This window comes from Pelophylax lessonae (genome assembly GCF_965119305.1).
Source record: "Pelophylax lessonae genome assembly, chromosome: 13".
In the NCBI taxonomy this organism is placed as follows: domain Eukaryota; kingdom Metazoa; phylum Chordata; class Amphibia; order Anura; family Ranidae; genus Pelophylax; species Pelophylax lessonae.
Genome location: NC_138780.1, coordinates 44558544 through 44580464, shown reverse-complemented (window position 1 = coordinate 44580464; position 21921 = coordinate 44558544). Strand labels below are relative to the sequence as shown.

The following is a 21921-nucleotide window of genomic DNA, read 5'->3' as shown; positions in this document are numbered from 1 at the left end:
CCTCACATGTGTGGTTTAAACAGCAATTTCATTTGCAACGCGACTTCCGTATATGCTCACGGCGACGGGGGCGGCTAAAAATATATATATTTTTTTCCTATTTATTTTATTTTTTTTTTAATTTTAGCACAGGTTTTTAAAAAAATAAATAAAAATCTGATCACTTTTATTGCTGTCACAAGTAATGTAAACATCCCTTGTGACAGCAATAGGCAGTGACAGGTACTCTTTATGGAGAGATCGGGGTCTAAAAGACCCCAGACCCCTCCAATACACTTCCATGTATTCAAAACGCCAAAAACTGCATTTTTGAATACATTCACTTTTTAAATCCGGCGCCTTTAAAAGCCGAGTAACCCGGATGTGACGTCATGAACGCCGCCTTTCGGGTTACGTCATCGGAGACCCGATCGAAGCCGCATTCGGCTTTGACTGGAAATCCATCCAGCCAGCAGTTGCATGGGTCTCCCGGTGGGACGGGAGACCCGAGCAGAGCCGCAGGAGGGGGGGGGGTGTCCCCTCCCGCTCACTGGGGTAATGATCGAGCGGCTCCTGTCCTGGCCACATCGGTTGTTACCGCCGGAAGCCGACCACCGGCTCTAAAGAACCGTACCGGGGTGATGCCTCTAGCTAGAACCACCTAAAGTCAGCTGACGTAGGTCTACGTGGCTGCTCGTTAAGTGGTTAAGTTGCACTATAATGCATTTTTTGCAGGTGTTCCAGTGCATTTTATTACCTTTTCTCTTTTACTATGTCCTTTTTTTTTCAGTGCAAACCAATGGAGGGTATTAGGGTAATCTGAAACAATAGAAAACAAGACTATTTTCCTTGTGCTTGCATTTAAACTGTGTTGGGCAACACTGCTTGTGTGAATAAACTCTTAGCCTAGATTCACACTTATACAGTTCAATGTTTAGTGTGATATCAAGGATAATTTCCAATGTGACTTCATGCAAATTCACGAGAGATTACAATGTGATTTGGATACAGTTACGATTCTCTCTTTATCTCTCTCTATGAAAATTAGCTCATAAAGACATTATAGCCTGCTAGAAAGGGCACTAGAATTGCTTAGTCAGTGAACACCTATGTGTTTTCCATGCAGTTTCCATTAGACTCTATAGAGATATAAATCGCACCACACACACAGGACCCTTATTAATAATGCATTGCATTTGGACTCCATATATGTGAATGGCCACCATAGAAAGTCGTGTAATTTCACTTGTCATGCGATTCTATGCGTTCTGGAACTCATATGAAATTGCAACAGTCCGGGGCTTACTGGGTGATAAAGTATTGTGGAAAAATCAAATCTAGTTCTAGTCAAATGTTCTTACCTTCATATACGCGAAGTCACGTCTTGCCTGAATATAATTCCACTGAGCATTCTCCAGGAATCTGAAAGATAAAGAAGTAAACCATATAAACATAATGAACAGACAACTAAATCTGGCAATAGACTTTATAGGATGTTCAGACCAGGCAGCTCCATCCATTTACAGCTGATGTGATTCTGAACCCCAAAGAAAAGAAACAGAATAGAAAGAGAAGTAATAATGAAAACTTACTTTCTGGCCCAATCCTCTGTAAGTCCAGATCCCATTGAGAACTTTTTAATAAAGGCTTCAGCTGCATTTGGGCCGTCCAAGTCATAAAAGCCATTGGTGCTGTAGAAGAAGTCCTCTGGAATCTGGTTTTCCATCTGCAAAACATCAAAATGAAATACGATTAAAAAACTGAGAAAGAAGCTATTGTGGAGAGAAGTAAATTTAGGGTCCTATTTATAGCAGAGGGCAGATGTCGCTGTCTGCTCCCCATTATACTCCATAGGGCTATGCACACCGTGCTCCACATTTTATAGATAACTTTCAATGTGGGGTCACAGTTTGTACTCTGTGATAGTTCATTGAGCTGCTCTATGATTGGAGGAGAGCTGGTCATTTGTGTTCGTCCGGTCAAATAACCAGGCTGTCCCCCAGTTTTTATTTCTCACAACCCCATGGCTGTACTTTATAAATGCCCCCCTTAGTTATATACTGATAGTCTTACCTTCATCTTTGTAAAGATGGCCTCTGCGTCCTCCCAACTCCACTTCATATCAGAAAGGCACCTGAAAAAAAAAGTGTCAGTGAGATTAGTAACAGACAATACAATGACAGGACATATATATATATATTTAAGGTTAATACACAAAACTCGGCATTTATTTTCTAAGCAGCATGTATATGTAGTGGGAAGAATGGTAAGCACAGAATTTCCCTCTGACTTCCTGGGTCACCTCCATTTTGTCAGAGATCCAGCGAATGGATTATCTCATTGGTAAGGGGCGATGATATTATAAACAGCCTAGACTTCATACAGAAGAGCAGTAAAGGACTACACTCTGCTCTGAGCAGGTGAAAATTCCACTATGGACAAGTACAATAAAGGTTTTGTACCACCAAGAAAAAGTAGGCCGATAGAAAAGGAAAATCTGGTGTCAAAGTGCTTGTGTAGATGGATTTTGGGCTTGTGGCTGTGACATCAGTTTGATATTAGTTGAAGAGATTTCCGAGATGATTCAGAATGAATTCACAGGTGTATATGACCTGCATTTGGACTCCTTCTGACCTGCATTTCACCTGCTTCATACTGTTTTTGCATTCCTATTGACTTGTTTGTGAATGCAGAATTCACCTGAAGTGAACAAAAGTCCCTCAACATAAAATGCAAACTTGGAGATCACTAGAGTAATTCTGCGGAATAATAATAATAATAATAGAATTGAATAGCTTCCTCTATCCATCCTGCTGCTCCTTGTGTATTTTGACTGCCGCTGGTGACGGCCTTCAGAATACCCAAACAGCAGCTGCATGCAGTCGTTTTTGGTCCAAACATTTTCAATCAAAGAATGTCAGGCAGGAGGGGGGAGGGGGGCCACACATGGAGCTCATTTCTGCTGGCTCCTGATGACAATCTTCTAGTGTATGGCCGGCTTTAATAGCATAAAAAACAATAAAATAGAAATAGAAACCCAGACTTACTTTTCCGCCCACTGAGGGCGCATGTTGCTCAGGCTGGCAAATTCAAAGACCATCAAGTTTTTCTTTGTTGGGAAGATGTTCTGTCCCTCATGCCTGTAAAAGCATTGTGGGGGAATTTGGCCTCCTGAATTCAGGGAGTTGAAGTCATTCAAAGATTGGACCCAGTCCCAGTTATTCTCTAGAAGACACCTGTAAAGACAAATGGAGGTTAGGACGGGTTGTAGAAGACATAATAGAGAATATTTGATTTTGATGAAAGTAAAAAATAAATGACATATGGACCCATTTAAATAAGTAATACAGGTAAACCATTTGCTGGGTTTCCACATGTTCATATTGTTGAAGCTAAATGGGACTGACAGTCTCATATAAGAACTTGTCAGACCTAGATGTTAAAGAATGGAAAACAAAAATGTATGTGAAAACATTTCCCCAGAAACTGAGAGTTCAAATGGATTTAACAGAAACTTACTTGTCTGCGTATTCCTCAAACATTCCAGTGGCTTCAATGAACTTGTCCCGGATTTCGTCATGGTTAGACTCCACTTTTCCCCCGTTGAAAAAGAAATTGCTGGGGATTTCATCTTTAGCCTTCATCTTCTGGAAGATGATCATGGCTTGATTGTAGTCACCGTTGTTTTGGCTGAGACACCTAGAAAAAAAATATTGGTAAGAAAAGGTGCAGAGAATATAACAATAGGACACGTAAAGAAGAAAGTCATTTATATTGTTTCAAAAACCCAACACATTCCAAATATATGTACTGGAATGTGAAATTCCTCCCATCTGATGGGTTCCCTTTCATTGCCAGAAGCCCTGTTAAATACACAAAGAATTGACATTGACATTTTATAAAAGGTTCCATCTAAACCATAAGAGACCAAAAGAGAAATGTAGTTCTGGGCGGATTCAGCTGTAAAGAGAAGTCCATGCTACAACAGAGATTATAGTAATGGACTTTCCCTAAAGTGATCAGACCAATTTCTTCAACCAGGCTCCATCTTCTCAATTCTGCTCTAGTAAGGCTAAATGACACGGGACAGAATATGTTGTAGAACTGAGGCCAAACTCCAAAATGGTGGCTATATTGATGTGCATGACGGGGGAATCCAGAGAACCAATCAGGACCCTGCAGGTCAGGAGTAGACTATAAGACGACTCTGAACTTAGGAGACATTGTTTTTTTTTAACCACTTGCCGACCACAGCAAGTACATATACTGCGGCGGTCAGCCCCTCACAGGCAAAGTGTCGTATAGGTACGTCACTAGCCTGTGAGGCTCTGGGGAGCGAGCGCGCGCCGCCGGAGGCACGCTCCCGCTCCCGCGCGGTCACGGACCCCCCCGCGCTTGTGACCGGCGGACCCGATGTCCGCCGGTCACTCGGCGATCGTCGGTGGAGAGGGAGAAAGGCAGTCGGCTAGTGTAAACAAGCCGCCTGTCATTCTCCCCTGTGTAGAAACAGTGATAATACGGTTCTGCTATGTAGGACCGTTGATCACTGTTCCTACAGCTCAAGCCACAGCCAATCACAGTTAGAATCACGCCCCTAGGGACACACACCACCCCTCTCTCTCAAAAAAAGTTAACCCCTTCACTACCAGTGTCATTTTACAGTAACAGTGCATATGTATAGCACTGATTACTGTAGAAATGTCACTGGTAACCCCAAAAGTGTCAAAAATGTCAGTCAAGGGTCTGATCTGTCCGCCGCAATGTCGCAGTACCGCAAAAAAAATCCGCCGCCATTACGTGTTAAAAAAAACAAAAATGACAAAAATCTTTCCCTTCGTTAGTAAACGCGATAACATTTGCGCAAACCAATCAAAATACGCTTTTTGCGATTTTTTTTTACCAAACATATGTAACATAAAACAAATTGGCTGAAAATGTTAAAAAATTTTGATTTTTACATTTTTTTTTTTTGGGAATTTCATATAAAAAAATGTGAAAAATATTGTTATTTTTGCAAAATTGTCGCACTTTTTTTGTTTATAGCGCGTGATCAAAAAATCGCACAGCTGATCAAATACCACTAAAAGAAAGCTCTGTTTGTGGGAAAAAAGGACGTCAAATTCGTTTAGGTACAGCGTCGCACGACCGCGGAATTGTCCGTTAAAGTCGCACAGCGCCGAATCGCAAAAAGTGGCCTGGACGTAAGACAGCAAAATCCTCCGGTGGTAAATTGGTTAATGAAAACATTGTCTTCATATGATGTTTCCTGCATAATTCAGACTGGCTTCAGAAACATCAATATTTTAAATATATATGTTCTAATTAAGATCCAATCATCCTTATTTTCTATAAGTGCCTTAAGACTTTGCATTGTGGGATAAAGCTGACAGGAAACCTTCATTCAGTGATAAGGAACTGCGTAGATTTGTCATTGTCTTTATGAAGGTTGTAAATCTTTTATATAATGCTTTTTAACATGTCGCTTCTGGCAATGGCTTGCCTTTATATTTACATTTTTATTGACATTTCACAAAGCTTTAACATCTGAACTCTTTTTTCAGCCATATGACTGTAATGTTCAAACCTCTTTGGCCTTATCTGAAATGAACTTCCATTTTGAAAAGACGTATACTAATCCTGGTGATAAAGCTTTATGAAGGAAGCCTCATATTATTTACTGACCCAGTCACAAGGTTATCTGGGTTTGAGGACTTTTTAGTTTTTATGACTATTCTTTCCATTGTAAATATCAAAGAACCCCAAAAAATGTTAAGAAAAAAACTTACAGTTTGGCCCATCTTGGGTACATTCCCGTAGCTTCGGAAAAGCTGGAAACCGACTCTTTCCTCAGCTGCTGTTGTTGTGGCTGGCCGGTCGGTGTCTTCGGTGCAGTGGCCGGCTTAGTGGCCTTGGCCGGCTTAGTGGCCTTGGCAGGCGTAGCGGCCTTGGCAGGCTCATTTCTGATGCTGAAAACAAAGAAGATATTTGTTAGCATGGACTATTTAAAGCTTTAAGTCGTGTATTATTGTCTTTCAATAATATTTATTCAGTTTCAAGAGATAACAAATCAAAATATGGATCACATTCAATAGGAGGATCACATCCCTAATCCTAAAATCCTCCCCCAACATGATACCCTGGTCAGGAGATTGGTCCAATGTTTGAAAGGGGGAAAAAAAAGTTAATATGTTTTTTTAGTAAGAATGACGATTCCCACCCCTGAGAACCAGCTGGAGACAAAGTAAGGACCTGTGTTGTAGGGCTCTGGGCTTCTTTCAGTGGTATCAGATGGATATCAGTTTGAGATACTTCTCTGATCATTCAGAAATTATTAACAGGTGCATTGGATCTGCAGGTGACCTGCTTTAAGATGGTCCTGCATTCCCACAGACATGTATGAAAATCATAGGAGTGCGCATGGGGTGTGCCAGATGTGCCTGGGCACACCCCCTGTGCATTACCATTATTGCTCTGTGGCAGCGGGAAGATGGGAAAGATCTCCCACTGAGCAACTGCTTATATGAGAAGTGTGGAAGGCAGTACTTCTCTTTTATTCTGAATCTGCAGGCAGGCACATAATATGCTGGCAGGGAGATAGGAAAGATCTCCTTTCTGACTGGCAATGTGCCACAAGGGAGAGTGGTACAGGGTTTAAAACCAATCAGGACAGCTGGCGGGAGCTAATGGGACCATACGCCAAGCTCCCTGATTGGTTGGAAAGCCAGTTTTATGGAACTTCTGCAAAGGGTGGTAAGAAAATGATGATGTGGTATGAATCCCCGATCCTTTACCCCCAGTTTTCCCTTCCAAGTTGTTCCAACCTGTATTCAAATTCCTGCAGATACAGCGCCGGTATTATCACTGCAACATCTGACCTTTGTTACCTGCCTAGTCTGTAGATCAGGGGTCTCCAAACTTTCTAAACAAAGGGCCAGTTTATCATCCTTCAGACATTAGTGGGGCCAGACTGTGTCCAATGGGATTGGAATATTTCCTGGCATCAGTGAGAATAAACATCGCCATGTTTGGTATTAGGGGGAGGAATAGCGCCCCATTGTTGGTGTCAGTGGGAGAAATGGTTTCCCATTGTTGTCAGTTGGCAGAATACATAGTTGCCAACATTTGAAAAAAAATTACAGGGACACTTTGCAGCACAGCTATCAATTACTTACCACACCCACTTCCCTGAAGCTCCGCCCACTCCGCATAATTAATCTCCGCCTACTTATCAGATTATAGGGTCTACTTCATAAAGAGAAAATTACAGGAAATTGAAAACTTAAGGCCAAAGTAGCAGAGTTGGAATAATTCTCCCATTCAGCTGCACTTCTGCCTAAAGTTTAAAATTCTCATCACAATTCCCTGCAATTCTAAAATGTGAAATGTGCTCAGGTGTGACCATAGAAAAAATGTAATATGGAAATATAAATAAAGTGCAAGGTGTAAATAAGTACGATTATACTATCTGGTATAATTAGGTTTTATTGTACTTATTTACACCTAACACTTTATTTAGATTTACATATTCCATTTTTTGTATGGTCACACCTGAGCACATTTCACACTTTATTCACCTGTCTTTGAATTCAGCCCTCTGTAGGGGGATAATTTTCATTTACATAAAACAATGTGGCGTCCTTTCCTTCCTAACACATTACCCAGTCCATACCAGTATAGATCCTAACACATTACCCAGTCCATACCAGTATAGATCCTAACACATTACCCAGTCCATACCAGTATAGATCCTAACACATTAACCAGTCCATTAGGGCTGCAACTAACGATTATTTTAATAATCGATTAGTTGCCGATTATTTTTTCGATTAATCGATTAATCGGATTAAAATCATAAAAAAACTCAATATGCCTTTTTTTTTTCATTTATTTAAAATAATAATGAACAAACAGAGTGTTAGTGCCGGTTCACACTCGTGCGGTTTGCGAGATCGCATGTAATTCGGAGCGCACTGCTCCTAAATTACATGCGATCTCATGTGCGGATGCAAGTTCATCCATACACTTTGTATGGCTGAATTCGCAGCACAACCACAGCAAACTCGCACATGAGGCTTTTTTTGAGCCGCCTCAGAATCGGATCGCACAGTGGTAAGTGGTTCACACTTGTGCGATCTGATTCTGTGCAAACTTGCAGATCGCACTGCAATATGCAATCGCAACTGGGGGTGTCGTTAACTTTTAATTTGCACCCCCTGCGTATCGCATATGGCAGTGTGAACTGCCAGATGTGCGGATGCGATGCGGGAACACGCTGCATATTCGCAGCGTTCCCGCATCGCACAAATGTGAACCGGCACTAAGGCCATCGCATCCGCACATCTGGCAGTTCACACTGCCATATGCGATACGCAGGGGGTGCAAATTAAAAGTTAACGACACCCCCAGTTGCGATTGCATATTGCAGTGCGATCTGCAAGTTCGCACAGAATCGGATTGCACAAATGTGAACCACTTACCACTGTGCGATCCGATTCTGAGGCGGCTCAAAAAAAGCCTCATGTATGGCTGAACTCGCATCCGCACATGAGATCGCATGTAATTTAGGAGCAGTGCGCTCCGAATTACATGCAATCTCGCAAACCGCACAAGTGTGAACCGGCACTTATACCAAAACTTTTTTTTTTTTTTAATTAAGCTGCTATATACTGTAAATAATATAATAAATGCTTATCTAGATAAAAGAGTTAATATTCCTTATAAGGTGCAATATTACAATAGAAAAATACGTGAATAAAAACGTCCATGTCAGCCATAGATATGAAATAGGAAGCAAAGAAAGACAACCTATATGTGTTATATGGATGTTTATAATCACTTATTTTTCTATTATAATATTGCACTTTATAAGGAATATTAACTCTTTTATCTGGATAATCTTTTATTCTGTTTTTGGCGGGCTGCATTGAATGGAATGGACACTGTAACTAGTACTAAGCTCGGCACTCACGTTTTGCTGCTTCTCCCTCAGCTCGATATGACTCACTCCCTCACTGACTCAGCAAGAAGGCAGAGAGGAAAGGAGGAGGGAGGAGGGAGGTCACAGAAGTGCAGAGCTGTGAGAGAGACAGAGGGCACACTGCTGCTTCACAGAGCAGACGGAGCTCGCTGACTGTCGGGGAATGTCAAGAATGCAGCACAACTAATCGACGGAGCAACTAATCGATAATGACAATCGTTGACAACGATTGTAATTATCGATTATTATCGATTTAGTCGATTAGTTGTTTCAGCCCTACAGTCCATACCAGTATAGATCCTAACACATTACCCAGTCCATATTATCCTAACACATACCAAGTCCATACCAGTATAGATATCCAGCATGAGATTTTTCCCATTGAGGTCTGTTTTAATTTTTTTGAGCAATATATATATATATATATATATATATATATATATATATGCACACACATACACATACACGGATATGTACACACATTTATCTCTAGAGCTAGAAAACTATATATATTTATCAATTAACAGGTGTATAAATTATATCTATAAAAAAAAACATTATTGATAGTAGTAATTAATGGAGTGTGAGGCCTCCAGCTTGTCGGAAGGTGCTCTGCCTCCCCCTGCTGGCGGATTTTGGAAAGTGCACCATGCTGACACCCTGCCTTCGGTGACACGTTAAATTTGCGACAGGCGGGAAGAGCGAGCGGGCACAGAGAGAGAGACAACCTGCTGCCAGAACTACAACTCCTAGCTGGGGTGAGAGCGACACTGTGTGGCACAAAATTAATTTTTTTTTTAATGATTTACATAGTCCCTGATTAACAGAGACAATGTAAAATACCCAGGACAGGCTCCTATTTGCCGGGATTGTCCCGGGAAAAACGGAACAGTTGGCAGGTATGAGAATAGTGTTCTATCAGTGGGAGAAGTGCCCTGAGGGCCGGATAAAGGCAAGCAAAGGGCCGCATCTGGCCCCCAGGCCATAGTTTAGTGACCACTTCTTTAGATTGTCACAAATGGGGTTTATTCACTAAACAGGTGATTATGGACAATTGTCAAGGTCTTTGTAAATATAGATCAACTGTGAAAAAAAAGCCCAGTTCATCTATTTTTCCTGCTGAGCTGTTTGGGCCAAAATTAAATCTCTGATTTGTGTTCATAACTTACTATTTAGTAACTAAATTCATACTATAATCATAAGCGGCAAATTGGGTTGTACAAAAATAAGACCAATGACACAGAAAATACTCTGCAATCATTAATATATATATATATATATACATACACGCATGTGTGTTTGGGCTATGGAGTGCACACGCTAAAGCAATAGGCTGCGCACTCCTATGATGAGAATGTAAAATGTGCCTGAAGTGAATAAAAGCCCCAGGTGACACAGGTCCTAAAATCTAGAGAAACTATACATCTGTCATTATTAGTCTGCACAATTATTAAAGCCAACTCATTGATCAGATTGTGTCCGTTAGCTAGGCAGTTGATCTATTTGACAGTTGGTCTATTTTTAGCTACAGACTCGTCGGGTCGGTTATATAACAGACTATGAAATGGACAATAGTATGATCTGTATTTCACATTACTGAGAAATACAAAATCTAATGATTAGCTGATCACTTATAAATAAATTCTGTTTTATATGCTGTCAGTTTGTATTGATCCCCCTACTGGTTATTGATCGGAAATATCAGATACTTACTTCCTAGAAGGCTGAGCCTGGCATTGTTTTTCTTGATGTTTTTTGTTATTGCGGCGTTGATGTGGGCCGCTTTCTCCTACACGCTGGTAGGCGGTGTGATCTAATCTCACCATTTTGCCTGGAAGGAGATGTAAAGATTCCTGGCAATATTGCTCCTGATGTTTTTTGGTATTGCGGCGTTGATGTTGGCCGCTTTCTCCTACACGCTGGTAGGCGGTGCGATCTAATCTCACCATTTTGCCTGGAAAAAGATGTAAATATTCCTGGCAAGCTAAATTCGATATCCTGTAATTGTAGAGAAAATTACCAGATCGCAAAAATCTAGTAAATCTCTAAATCACACTATGGACAACACGAATAATCACAGAGAAGAAACAAAGATGTTTACTTCTCAAATCCAACTCCTAACTCCCACACTAAGCCCTGGCGCTGCCTTCTTATATAGTCTAATAGGCTCCGCCCCTTTTAACTGCCAACTAAGCTCCACCCCTTTAACTGCCGGTTAAGCCCCACCCCTTTAACTGTCGGCTAAGCTTCACCCCTTCCGTTGTTTTCTAAGCTCCGCCCCTTGCATGGCTTTCTAAGCTCCGCCCATTTTATGGCTTTTGCTGCAAGCTGCCACTATGACACGTATACAGTTAGTTAACCCCTTAGTGACTGAGGGCAAGCAACTGTTAGGCTCATTTACCATCTATGCAGTTTGCTTTTGATCTGTTTCTGCAGTGATTTTTGTGGTGTGTTTTGCATTTTTGCACATGTGATTTTACCATGATTTGTGTTTTACATTTTTTGCATTTTTTTTTGGCCAATTTGTTGTTGGGCAGATTAAAAAAAAATTCAAATCGCAATAAATTTGCATGTTGAAAAACTCTCTACATGCTTTTCTGCAGCTTCACCATTGAAGTCTATTGAACCAAAAAAGTTTTAAATTTAACCACTTTACCACCGGAGGATTTTGTTGTCTTACGTCCAGGCCACTTTTTGCGATTCGGCACTGTGCGAATTTAACTGACAATTGCGTGGTCAGACAACGCCGTACCCAAACAAAATTTAAGTCCTTTTTTTCCCCACAAACAGAGCTTTCTTTTGGTGGTATTTGATCACCTGTGCAATTTTTACTTTTTGCGCTATAAACAAAAAAAGAGCGACAATTTTGAAAAAATAACAATATTTTTCACATTTTTTATATAAAATTTCCCCCCCAAAAAATGTAAAAATCTAAATTTTTTATCATTTTAGGCCAGTTTTCTGCTACATATTTTTCATAAAAAAATCGCAATAAGTGTATTTTGATTGGTTTGCGCAAAAGTTATTGTGTTTAATAAGGGAAAGATTTCTGTCGTTTTTGGTGGGTTTTTTTTAACGAGTAATGGCGGCGATCTGCGTTTTTTTTTGCGGGACTGCGACATTGCGGCAGACAGATCGGACCCTTGACTGACATTTTTGACACTTTTGGGGGTACCAGTGACATTAATGCAGTAATCAGTGCTATATATATATGCACTGTTACTGTAAAAATGACACTGGCAGGGAAGGGGTTAATTTTATTGGAGAGGGAGGGGTTGATGTATGCCTGGTGCTTACTGACATGTGTGGGGGGAGGGGACTATGTGACACAGGGACAGATCGCAGGTTCAGCTATGCTGAACCCTGCAATCTGACCCTGCCTGTCACTTAGGAGATCCGTTTACACAAGCGGGCGGATCTCCAGACTCGATTCCCCGACGATCGGGGAAGAGCAGCGGTGATCCTCCTCCCCTGGCCCGACTCCCGCTGTGACTGAATACAGCGGGAGCGAGCCTCCGGCGGCGCACGCGCGCCGCCGAGAAGGGGTAGTGTCTAGCGACGTAGGTCTACGTCACCAGACCTACAAGAGCCACTTTGCCGCAGTAGAGCTCTAGTGAGCAGCGGCAAAGTGGCTAAGAAAGTCCCTGACACTTTCCAAAAACACAGCGGCTGGAAAAAGCATAGATGTGAACGTGTCCCATAGGAAACCATGTTAAATGAACTGTAGTGCATTTTTGCAAAAAGCACCAGAAAACGCATAGGTGTGGCTCGGTTTACCCCTATGTAGTTTGCTTTTGATCAGTTTCTGCAGTGATTTTTGTTGTACGTTTTTGCACACTTGATTTTACCACGATTTGCATTTTTGCATTCTCATTGCTTTTTTGGGGGGTAATTTGTTGTTGAGCAGATTAAAAAACACAAGTCGCAGCAAGACGGACTACATGCTTTTCTGCAGCTTCTCCATTGAAGTCTATTGAACCAAAAACACAAAAAAAAAGCACCGTTTTGTATTTTTAAAAAGTCCCTGAAAAAAGCATAGATGGGAATGTGTCCCATAGGAAACCATGGTAAATAAACTGTAGCGGTACAGTTCCACCCTGAGGAGTATAAAAATAATAATCCCAGTGCTATATGTGAATCCTCTTAAAAAGACAACACAATGTAAGAATAACAGTGAAGACACTATATCAGTGTCACTTTAACCACTTCCCTCCTGCTCTATAGTAAAAGGACGGCGGGTGGAAAGCACTCTTGTTCTGGGACGATGTCATATGATGGCGCCTCGGAACCGCCTCTCTTGCGTGCCCACGGGGGTATGCAGCGTGGCGATCTTGGTCACGCCGTGTTCCTAGGACATGGAGCAACCCCTGATCTCAGTAAAGAGCCGATGATGCGGCTCTTTACCCATGTGATCGGCTGTGTCCAATCACAGCTGTTTACATGTAAACAAGGAAGTGCCGTTTATCGGCTCTCCTTGGCTCACACTGACATTGCGTGTGGCGATGACAGCCGATCAGCGGCATCTCCTCGCAGGGGAGACCTGTACAGGTAATCGGTGCACTGATAATCAGTGCCCTGATTATAGCACAGCCCCAGCAGTGCCCATCAGTATCACCAATCAGTGCCTATTAGTGATGCCAGTCAGTGCTGCATTTCAGTTCCTGCCCATCATTGCCGCCTATCATTGCCCACCAGTGCCACCTATGAGTCCCGCCTATCAGTGCTCATCAGTGTGGCATGTTAGTGCCTCCTCATAAGTGCCACCTAATCAGTGTAGTCTAATCAGTGCCCATCAGTGAAGCCTATCAGTGCCACCTGATCAGCACACATCAGTGAAGTAGAAAAATTATTTATTTATAAAATTTACTGACAGAAACTCTTTTTTTTTTTAAATGTTCAATATATTTTTTTTTTTTTTTAGCAAAAGATTGATAGATCCTAACACATTACCCAGTCCATATCATCCTAACACATTACCCAGTCCATACCAGTATAGATCCTAACACATTACCCAGTCCATACCAGTATAGATCCTAACACATTACCCAGTTCACACCACTATAGATCCTAACACATTACCCAGTTCACACCACTATAGATCCTAACACATTACCCAGTCCATACCATCCTAACACATTACAGAGTCCATACCAGTATAGTCCATACCAGTATAGATCCTAACACATTACCCAGTCCATATTATCCTAACACATACCAAGTCCATACCAGTATAGATATCCAGCATGAGATTTTTCCCATTGAGGATTGAGGTCTGTTTTAATTTTTTTGAGCAATACATATATATATAAATACACACACATACACATACACGGATATGTACACACATTTATCTAGAGCTAGAAAACTATATATATGTATCAATTAACAGGTGTATAAATTATATCTATAAAAAAAACATTATTGATAGTAGTAATTAATGGAGTGTGAGGCCTCCAGCTTGTCGGAAGGTGCTCTGCCTCCCCCTGCTGGCGGATTTTGGAAAGTGCACCATGCTGACACCCTGCCTTCGGTGACACGTTAAATTTGCGACAGGCGGGAAGAGTGAGCGGGCACAGAGAGAGAGACAACCTGCTGCCAGAACTACAACTCCTAGCTGGGGTGAGAGCGACACTGTGTGGCACAAAATAAAAAAAAAAAAAAAAAAAAAAATTTTAAATGATTTACATAGTCCCTGATTAACAGGGACAATGTAAAATACCCAGGACAGGCTCCTATTTGCCGGGATTGTCCCGGGAAAAACGGAACAGTTGGCAGGTATGAGAATAGTGTTCTATCAGTGGGACAAGTGCCCCGAGGGCCGGATAAAGGCAAGCAAAGGGCCACATCTGGCCCTCAGGCCACAGTTTAGTGACCACTTCTTTAGATTGTCACAAATGGGGTTTATTCACTAAACAGGTGATTATGGACAATTGTCAAGGTCTTTGTAAATATAGATCAACTGTGAAAAAAAAGCCCCAGTTCATCTATTTTTCCTGCTGAGCTGTTTGGGACAAAATTAAATCTCTGATTTGTGTTCATAACTTACTATTTAGTAACTAAATTCATACTATAATCATAAGCAGCAAATTGGGTTGCACAAAAAATAAGACCAATGACAGAGAAAATACTCTGCAATCATAATTATATATATATATACATACACAGACATGTGTGTTTGGGCTATGGAGTGCACACGCTAAAGCAATAGGCTGCGCACTCCTATGATGAGAATGTAAAATGTGCCTGAAGTGAATAAAAGCCCCAGGTGACGCAGGTCCTAAAATCTAGAGAAACTATACATCTGTCATTATTAGTCTGCACAATTATTAAAGCCAACTCATTGATCAGATTGTGTCCGTTAGCTAGGCAGTTGATCTATTTGACAGTTGGTCTATTTTTAGCTACAGACTCGTCGGGTCGGTTATATAATAGACTATGAAATGGACAATAGTATGATCTGTATTTCACATTACTGAGAAATACAAAATCTAATGATTAGCTGATCACTTATAAATAAATTCTGTTTTATATGCTGTCAGTTTGTATTGATCCCCCTACTGGTTATTGATCGGAAATATCAGATACTTACTTCCTAGAAGGCTGAGCCTGGCATTGTTTTTCTTGATGTTTTTTGTTATTGCGGCGTTGATGTGGGCCGCTTTCTCCTACACGCTGGTAGGTGGTGTGATCGAATTTCACCATTTTGCCTGGAAGGAGATGTAAAGATTCCTGGCAATATTGCTCCTGATGTTTTTTGTTATTGCGGCGTTGATGTTGGCCGCTTTCTCCTACACGCTGGTAGGCGGTGCGATCTAATCTCACCATTTTGCCTGGAAAAAGATGTAAATATTCCTGGCAAGCTAAATTCGATATCCTGTAATTGTAGAGAAAATTACCAGATCACAGAAATCTAGTAAATCTCTAAATCACACTATGGACAACACGAATAATCACAGAGAAGAAACAAAGATGTTTACTTCTCAAATCCAACTCCTAACTCCCACACTGAGACCTGGCGCTGCCTTCTTATATAGTCTAATAGGCTCCGCCCCTTTTAACTGCCAACTAAGCTCCGCCCTTTTAACTGCCGGTTAAGCTCCACCCATTTAACTGCCGACTAAGCTCCGCCCTTTTGTTGTTTTCTAAGCTCCGCCCCTTGCATGGCTTTCTAAGCTCCACCCCTTTTATGGCTTTTGCTGCAAGCTGCCACTATGACACGTATACAGTTAGTTAACCCCTTAGTGACTGAGGGCAAGCAACTGTTAGGCTTGTTTACCATCTATGCAGTTTGCTTTTGATTGGTTTCTGCAGTGAATTTTGCGGTGTGTTTTGCATTTTTGCACATGTGATTTTACCATGATTTGTGTTTTACATTTTTTGCATTTTATTTTTGGCCAATTTGTTGTTGGGCAGATTAAAAAAAAAAATGCAAATCACAATAAATTTGCATGTTGAAAAACTTTCTACATGCTTTTCTGCAGCTTCTCCATTGAAGTCTATTGAACCAAAAAAGCGCAGTTTTACATTTAACCACTTTACCACCGGAGGATTTTGCTGCCACTTTTTGCGATTCGGCACTGTGCAACTTTAACTGACAATTGCGCGGTCATGCAACGCCATACCCAAACGAAATTTAAGTCATTTTTTTTTCCCACCAACAGCGCTTTCTTTTGGTGGTATTTGATCACCTGTGCGATTTTTACTTTTTGCGCTATAAACAAAAAAAGAGTGACAATTTTGAAAAAATAACAATATTTTTCACATTATTTATATGAAATTCCCCCCAAAAAAATGTAAAAATCAAAATTTTTTATCATTTTAGGCCAATTTGTTTTCTGCTACATATTTTTGGTAAAAAAAAATCACAATAAGCGTATTTTGATTGGTTTGCGCAAAAGTTATTGCGTTTACTAAGGGAAAGATTTCCGTCGTTTTTGGTGTTTTTTTTTTTTTTTAACGAGTAATGGCGGCGATCTGCGATTTTTTTTTGCAGGACTGCGACATTGCGGCGGACAGATCGGACCCTTGACTGACATTTTTGACACTTTTGGGGGTACCAGTGACATTAATGCAGTAATCAGTGCTATATATATATGCACTGTTACTGTAAAAATGACACTGGCAGGGAAGGGGTTAATTTTATTGGAGAGGGAGGGGTTAATGTATGCCTGGTGCTTACTGACGTGTGTGGGGGGAGGGGACTATGTGACACAGGGACAGATGGCAGGTTCAGCTATGCTGAACCCTGCAATCTGACCCTGCCTGTCACTTAGGAGATCCGCCCGCTCTGTTTACACAAGCGGGCGGATCTCCAGACTCGATTCCCCGTCGATCGGGGAAGAGCAGCAGCGATCACCGCTGCTCCTCCCCCGGCCCGACTCCCACTGTGACTGAATACAGCGGGAGCGAGCCTCCGGCGGGGCGCACGCGCCGCCGAGATGGGGGAGTGTCTGGCGACGTAGGTCTACGTCGTCAGACCTACAAGAGCCACTTTGCCGCAGTAGAGCTCTAGTGAGCAGCGGCAAAGTGGCTAAAAAATTCCCTGACACTTTCCAAAAACACAGTGGCTGGAAAAAGCATAGATGTGAACGTGTCCCATAGGAAACCATGTTAAATGAACTGTAGTGCATTTTTGCAAAAAGCACCAAAAAACGCATAGGTGTGGCTCGGTTTACCCCTATGTAGTTTGCGTTTGATCAGTTTCTGCAGTGATTTTTGTTGTACGTTTTTGCACACTTGATTTTACCGCGATTTGCATTTTTGCATTCTCATTGCTTTTTTTGGGGGTAATTTGTTGTTGAGCAGATTAAAAAACACAAGTCGCAGCAAGACGCACGACATGCTTTTCTGCAGCTTCTCCATTGAAGTCTATTGAACCAAAAACGCAAAAAAAAAGCACCGTTTTGTATTTTTAAAAAGTCTCTGAAAAAATCATAGATGGGAATGTGTCCCATAGGAAACCATGGTAAATAAACTGTAGCGGTACAGCGCCACCCTGAGGAGTATAAAAATAATAATCCCAGTGCTATATGTGAATCCTCTTACAAAGACAACACAATGTAAGAATAAGGGCTCTTTCACACAGTCCGCCTCCGTAGGCGGATCCGTGCTGCTCAGCGGGAGATCGTAAACACAGATCCCCACTGAGCAGGAAGGTGACAGCTCCCTCCCTGCAATGTGTGCGGAGAGGGAGTAGTCAGAGCCCCATGCATCTCTATGGGGGAATCAGATGAGAGCAGACTGCCTGTCCGCTCTCATCCGATCCGATCCGATCCCCTGGACAGATGGAAAATAGGGTTTCCATCCATCCGGATTTCACGGACAGGATCGGATGCGGATGGCAGCGGGTGTCAGCGGACATGTCACCACTGACATCCGCTGCCCCATAGGGATGCATGGAGGATCCGATCAGATCCGCCTAAAAAAGTGACAGACGGATCTGATCGGAGCGCTCGTGTAAAAGAGCCCTAACAGTGAAGACACTATATCAGTGTCACTTTAACCACTTCCCAACCGCTCTATAGTAAAAGGACGGCGGGTGGAAAGCACTCTTGTTCTGAGACGATGATCATCAGTGCCCTGATTTTAGCACAACCCCAGCAGTGCCCATCAGTATCACCAATCAGTGCCTATAAGTGATGCCAGTCAGTGCTGCATTTCAGTTCCTGCCCATCAGTGCCGCCTATCATTGCCCACCAGTGCCACCTATGAGTGCCGCCTATCAGTGCTCATCAGTGTGGCATGTTAATGCCTCCTCATAAGTGCCACCTAATCAGTGTAGTCTAATCAGTGCCCATCAGTGAAGCCTATCAGTGCCACCTGATCAGCGCACATCAGTGAAGTAGAAAAATTATTTATTTATAACATTTACTGACAGAAACTCTTTTTTTTTTTTAATTTTCAATATTTTTTTTTAGCAAAAAATAAAAAAACCCAGCAGTGATAAAATACCACCAAAAGAGAGCTCTATTTGTGTGTAATTTGTGTACAGCATTGCATGACCGCCCAATTGTCATTCAACCTCTACCAGCTTTGCACATCTAGAGAGGGACATTTTTGCCCATTCTTCTTTGTAAAATATCTCAAGCTCTGTCAGATTGGATGGAGAGCGTCTGTGAACAGCAATTTTCAAGTCTTGCCACAGACTCTCAATTGTATTTAGGTCTGGACTTTGACTGGGCCATTCTAACACATGCATATTCTGTGATCTAATCCATTCCATTGTAGGTCTGGCTGTATGTTTAGGGTCGTTGTCCTGCTGGAAGTTAAACCTCTGCCCCTTCTCAAGTCTTTTGCAGACTCTTAACATGTTTTCTTTATAGATTGCCCTGTATTTGGCTCCATCCATCTTCCCATCAACTCTGACCACCTTTACTGTCCCTGCTGAAGAAAAGCATCCCCACAATATGATGCGACCACCACCATGTTTCACGGTGTGGATGGTGTGTCCAGGGAGATTTGCAGTGTTAGTTTTCCACCACACATAGCATTTAGCTTTTAGGCCAAAAAGTTTAATTTTGATCTCATCTGACCTGAACACCTTCTTCCACATAAAGTCCCATCTCCCTGTCCTTCCCTCCTTCTATTGCCCCCTTTCCCTCCCCATTTTTCCCTTTATTCCCAATATATATTACACCTTCTTCCACATGTTTGCTGTGTCCCCCACATGGCTTCTCACAAATGGAAAACGGGACTTCTTATGGCTTTCTTTCAACACTGGCTTTCTTCTTGCCACTCTTCCATAAAGGCCGGATTTGTGGAGATCACGACTAATACTTCTCCTGGGGAAGGATTTTCTCACCTGAACTGTGGATCTCTGAATCTCCTCCAGAGTTTCCATGGGGGGCCTCTTGGCTGCTTCTCTGATGAATGCTCTCCTTGCCCATCCTGTCAGTTTAGGTGGACGGCCATGTCTTGGTAGGTTTGCAGTTGTGCCATACTCTTTCCATTTTCGGATGATGGATTGAACAGAGCTCCATGAGATGTTCAAAGCTTGGGATATTTTTCTATAACCCAACCCTGTTTAACCGCTTCTGGACTGCCCGCCGCAGATATACTGCTGCAGGCTGTCCCTCCTGCGTGAACCGACGTAGGGCTATGTCAGTCATACACATGCAGCTAGGGGGCGAGCGCTCCCCACTGAGAGAGAAGAACGGTCAGCTGTTGTAAACCCTTCTTCTCTCTGGAATGGTCACAGAGTGCCTGTGATCCTTCAATATAGAATCACATGTCTCTATGGTCATTCCATAATCCCCACCCCCCATACAGCTAGAATCACTCCCCTAGGCTCACATTTAACCTTTTGATCACCCACAGTGTTAACCCCTTCGCTGCCATTGTTATTTCAGTAACAGTGCAAATTGCACTGATTACTGTAGTAATGTCACTGGTCCACCCAAAAGAGTCAAAAATGTCAGTTAGGGGTCAGATCTGTCTGCCGCAATGTCGCAGTCGCGCTAAAAATCGCAGATCGCCGCCATTACTAGTAAAAAAAAACAATAAAAATGACAAAAATCTTTCCCGTAGTTAGTAGATGCGATAATTTTTCGCAAACCAATAAAAATACACCTTAGACCAGAAAACAAATTGGCCTAAGATTTTTGAAAAAAATTAGATTTTTACATTTTGGGGGGAATGTTATATAGCAGAAAGTGAAAAATATTGTTTTTTGTTTTTTCAGAATTGTCGCTCTTTTTTGTTTATAGCGCCAAAAATAAAAATTGCACAAGTGATCAAATACCACCAAAAGAAAGCTCTATTTGTGGGAAAAAAAGAACATTTCATCTGGGTACAGCGTCGCACAACCGCGTAATATTCCGTTACAGTAACGCAGTGCCGAATCCCCAAAAAAAACCTGGTCATTAAGGGGGCAAATCCTTCTGGTCCAGAAGTGATTAACTTCTCCACAACTTTATCCCTGACCTGTTGGGGGTGTTTCTTGGCCTTCATGATGCTGTTTGTTCACTAAGCTTCTCTAACAATCCTCTGAGGGCTTCACAGAACAGCTGTATTTATACTGAGATTAAAATGACACACAGGTGGACTCTATTTACTAATTAGATGACTTCTGAAGGCAGTTGGTTCCACTAGAGTTTAGTTAGGGGTATCCGAGTAAAGGGGGCTGAATACAAATGCACGCCACACTTTTCACATATTTATGAAAAATTTGAAAACCATTTATCATTTTCCTTCCATTTCACAATTATGTGTCACTTTGTGTTGGTCTATCACATAAAATCCCAATAAAATAATTTACGTTTTTGGTTGTAACATGACAAAATGTGTAAAATGTCAAGGGGTATGAATAGTTTTTCAAGGCACTGTAGATGAAGAGTTGTTGGTAAGGAATACTTACAGACATATGAACTTATAAACACATGAACAGAGGAAAGGTGGGGATCCCTGGAAAAGTTCAGAATCTTGAATAAGTTTATAATTGATGCTGTGCTGCATGTAGTTGGCTCCTACCAGCGGGTATAGAAAGCGATGGGCACACAGCTAAGTCATGTTAGGGTTGGACAGATCGGACCCATCTGGGACTGCTGATGGTGCAGCATGCCACCTCTGGATAAAGGATGGCAGGGTGGCAACCTGATCCAAGGCTCTTGTGGTTGCCTAGGTGGGGCCTGGAGTGTATTGGGGACATTCCAAACTCCCTATAATAGAAGTCATAATGGAAGAAGATTCAATAGGATTCAGAGGGTAAGGGGGAATGTAAGAAAGGGAAATGATGGGGGATGGGGTGGTTGGAGATGTTAGGAGAGTAAGGGAGAAGTGTATGAAGAATGCTTGAGGGGAAGATAGGGGATTCTGCTTTCAGAAAATATATGTATGGAGGTTCAAAGTCATTTTCTGACAAAAAAGGTGATTTTTTTACGTGTATGAAAAATGTAAAAATTGCCCCTGTAGGGAAGTGGTTAAAGGGGGGAAAAGGGGAGCAAACGATCATTGTCATGAAGTGCCGG

The 21921-nt window shown here is 41.9% G+C and overlaps 1 protein-coding gene across 1 annotated transcript in view; it reads right to left on the bottom strand.

The window, feature by feature from the left end:
* Window positions 1-1322: 1322 nt before the first annotated feature.
* Window positions 1323-21921, bottom strand: part of LOC309569162 (uncharacterized protein) — a gene marked incomplete at both ends in the record, with an annotated part of 81148 nt that continues 60549 nt past the window's right edge. The window contains 4 exons of the mRNA XM_082274923.1: window positions 1323-1401; window positions 1614-1705; window positions 3188-3215; window positions 3499-3678. Coding sequence (XP_082131049.1) covers window positions 1323-1401; window positions 1614-1705; window positions 3188-3215; window positions 3499-3678 — 379 coding nt within the window. The remainder of the gene's footprint in view (window positions 1402-1613; window positions 1706-3187; window positions 3216-3498; window positions 3679-21921) is intronic.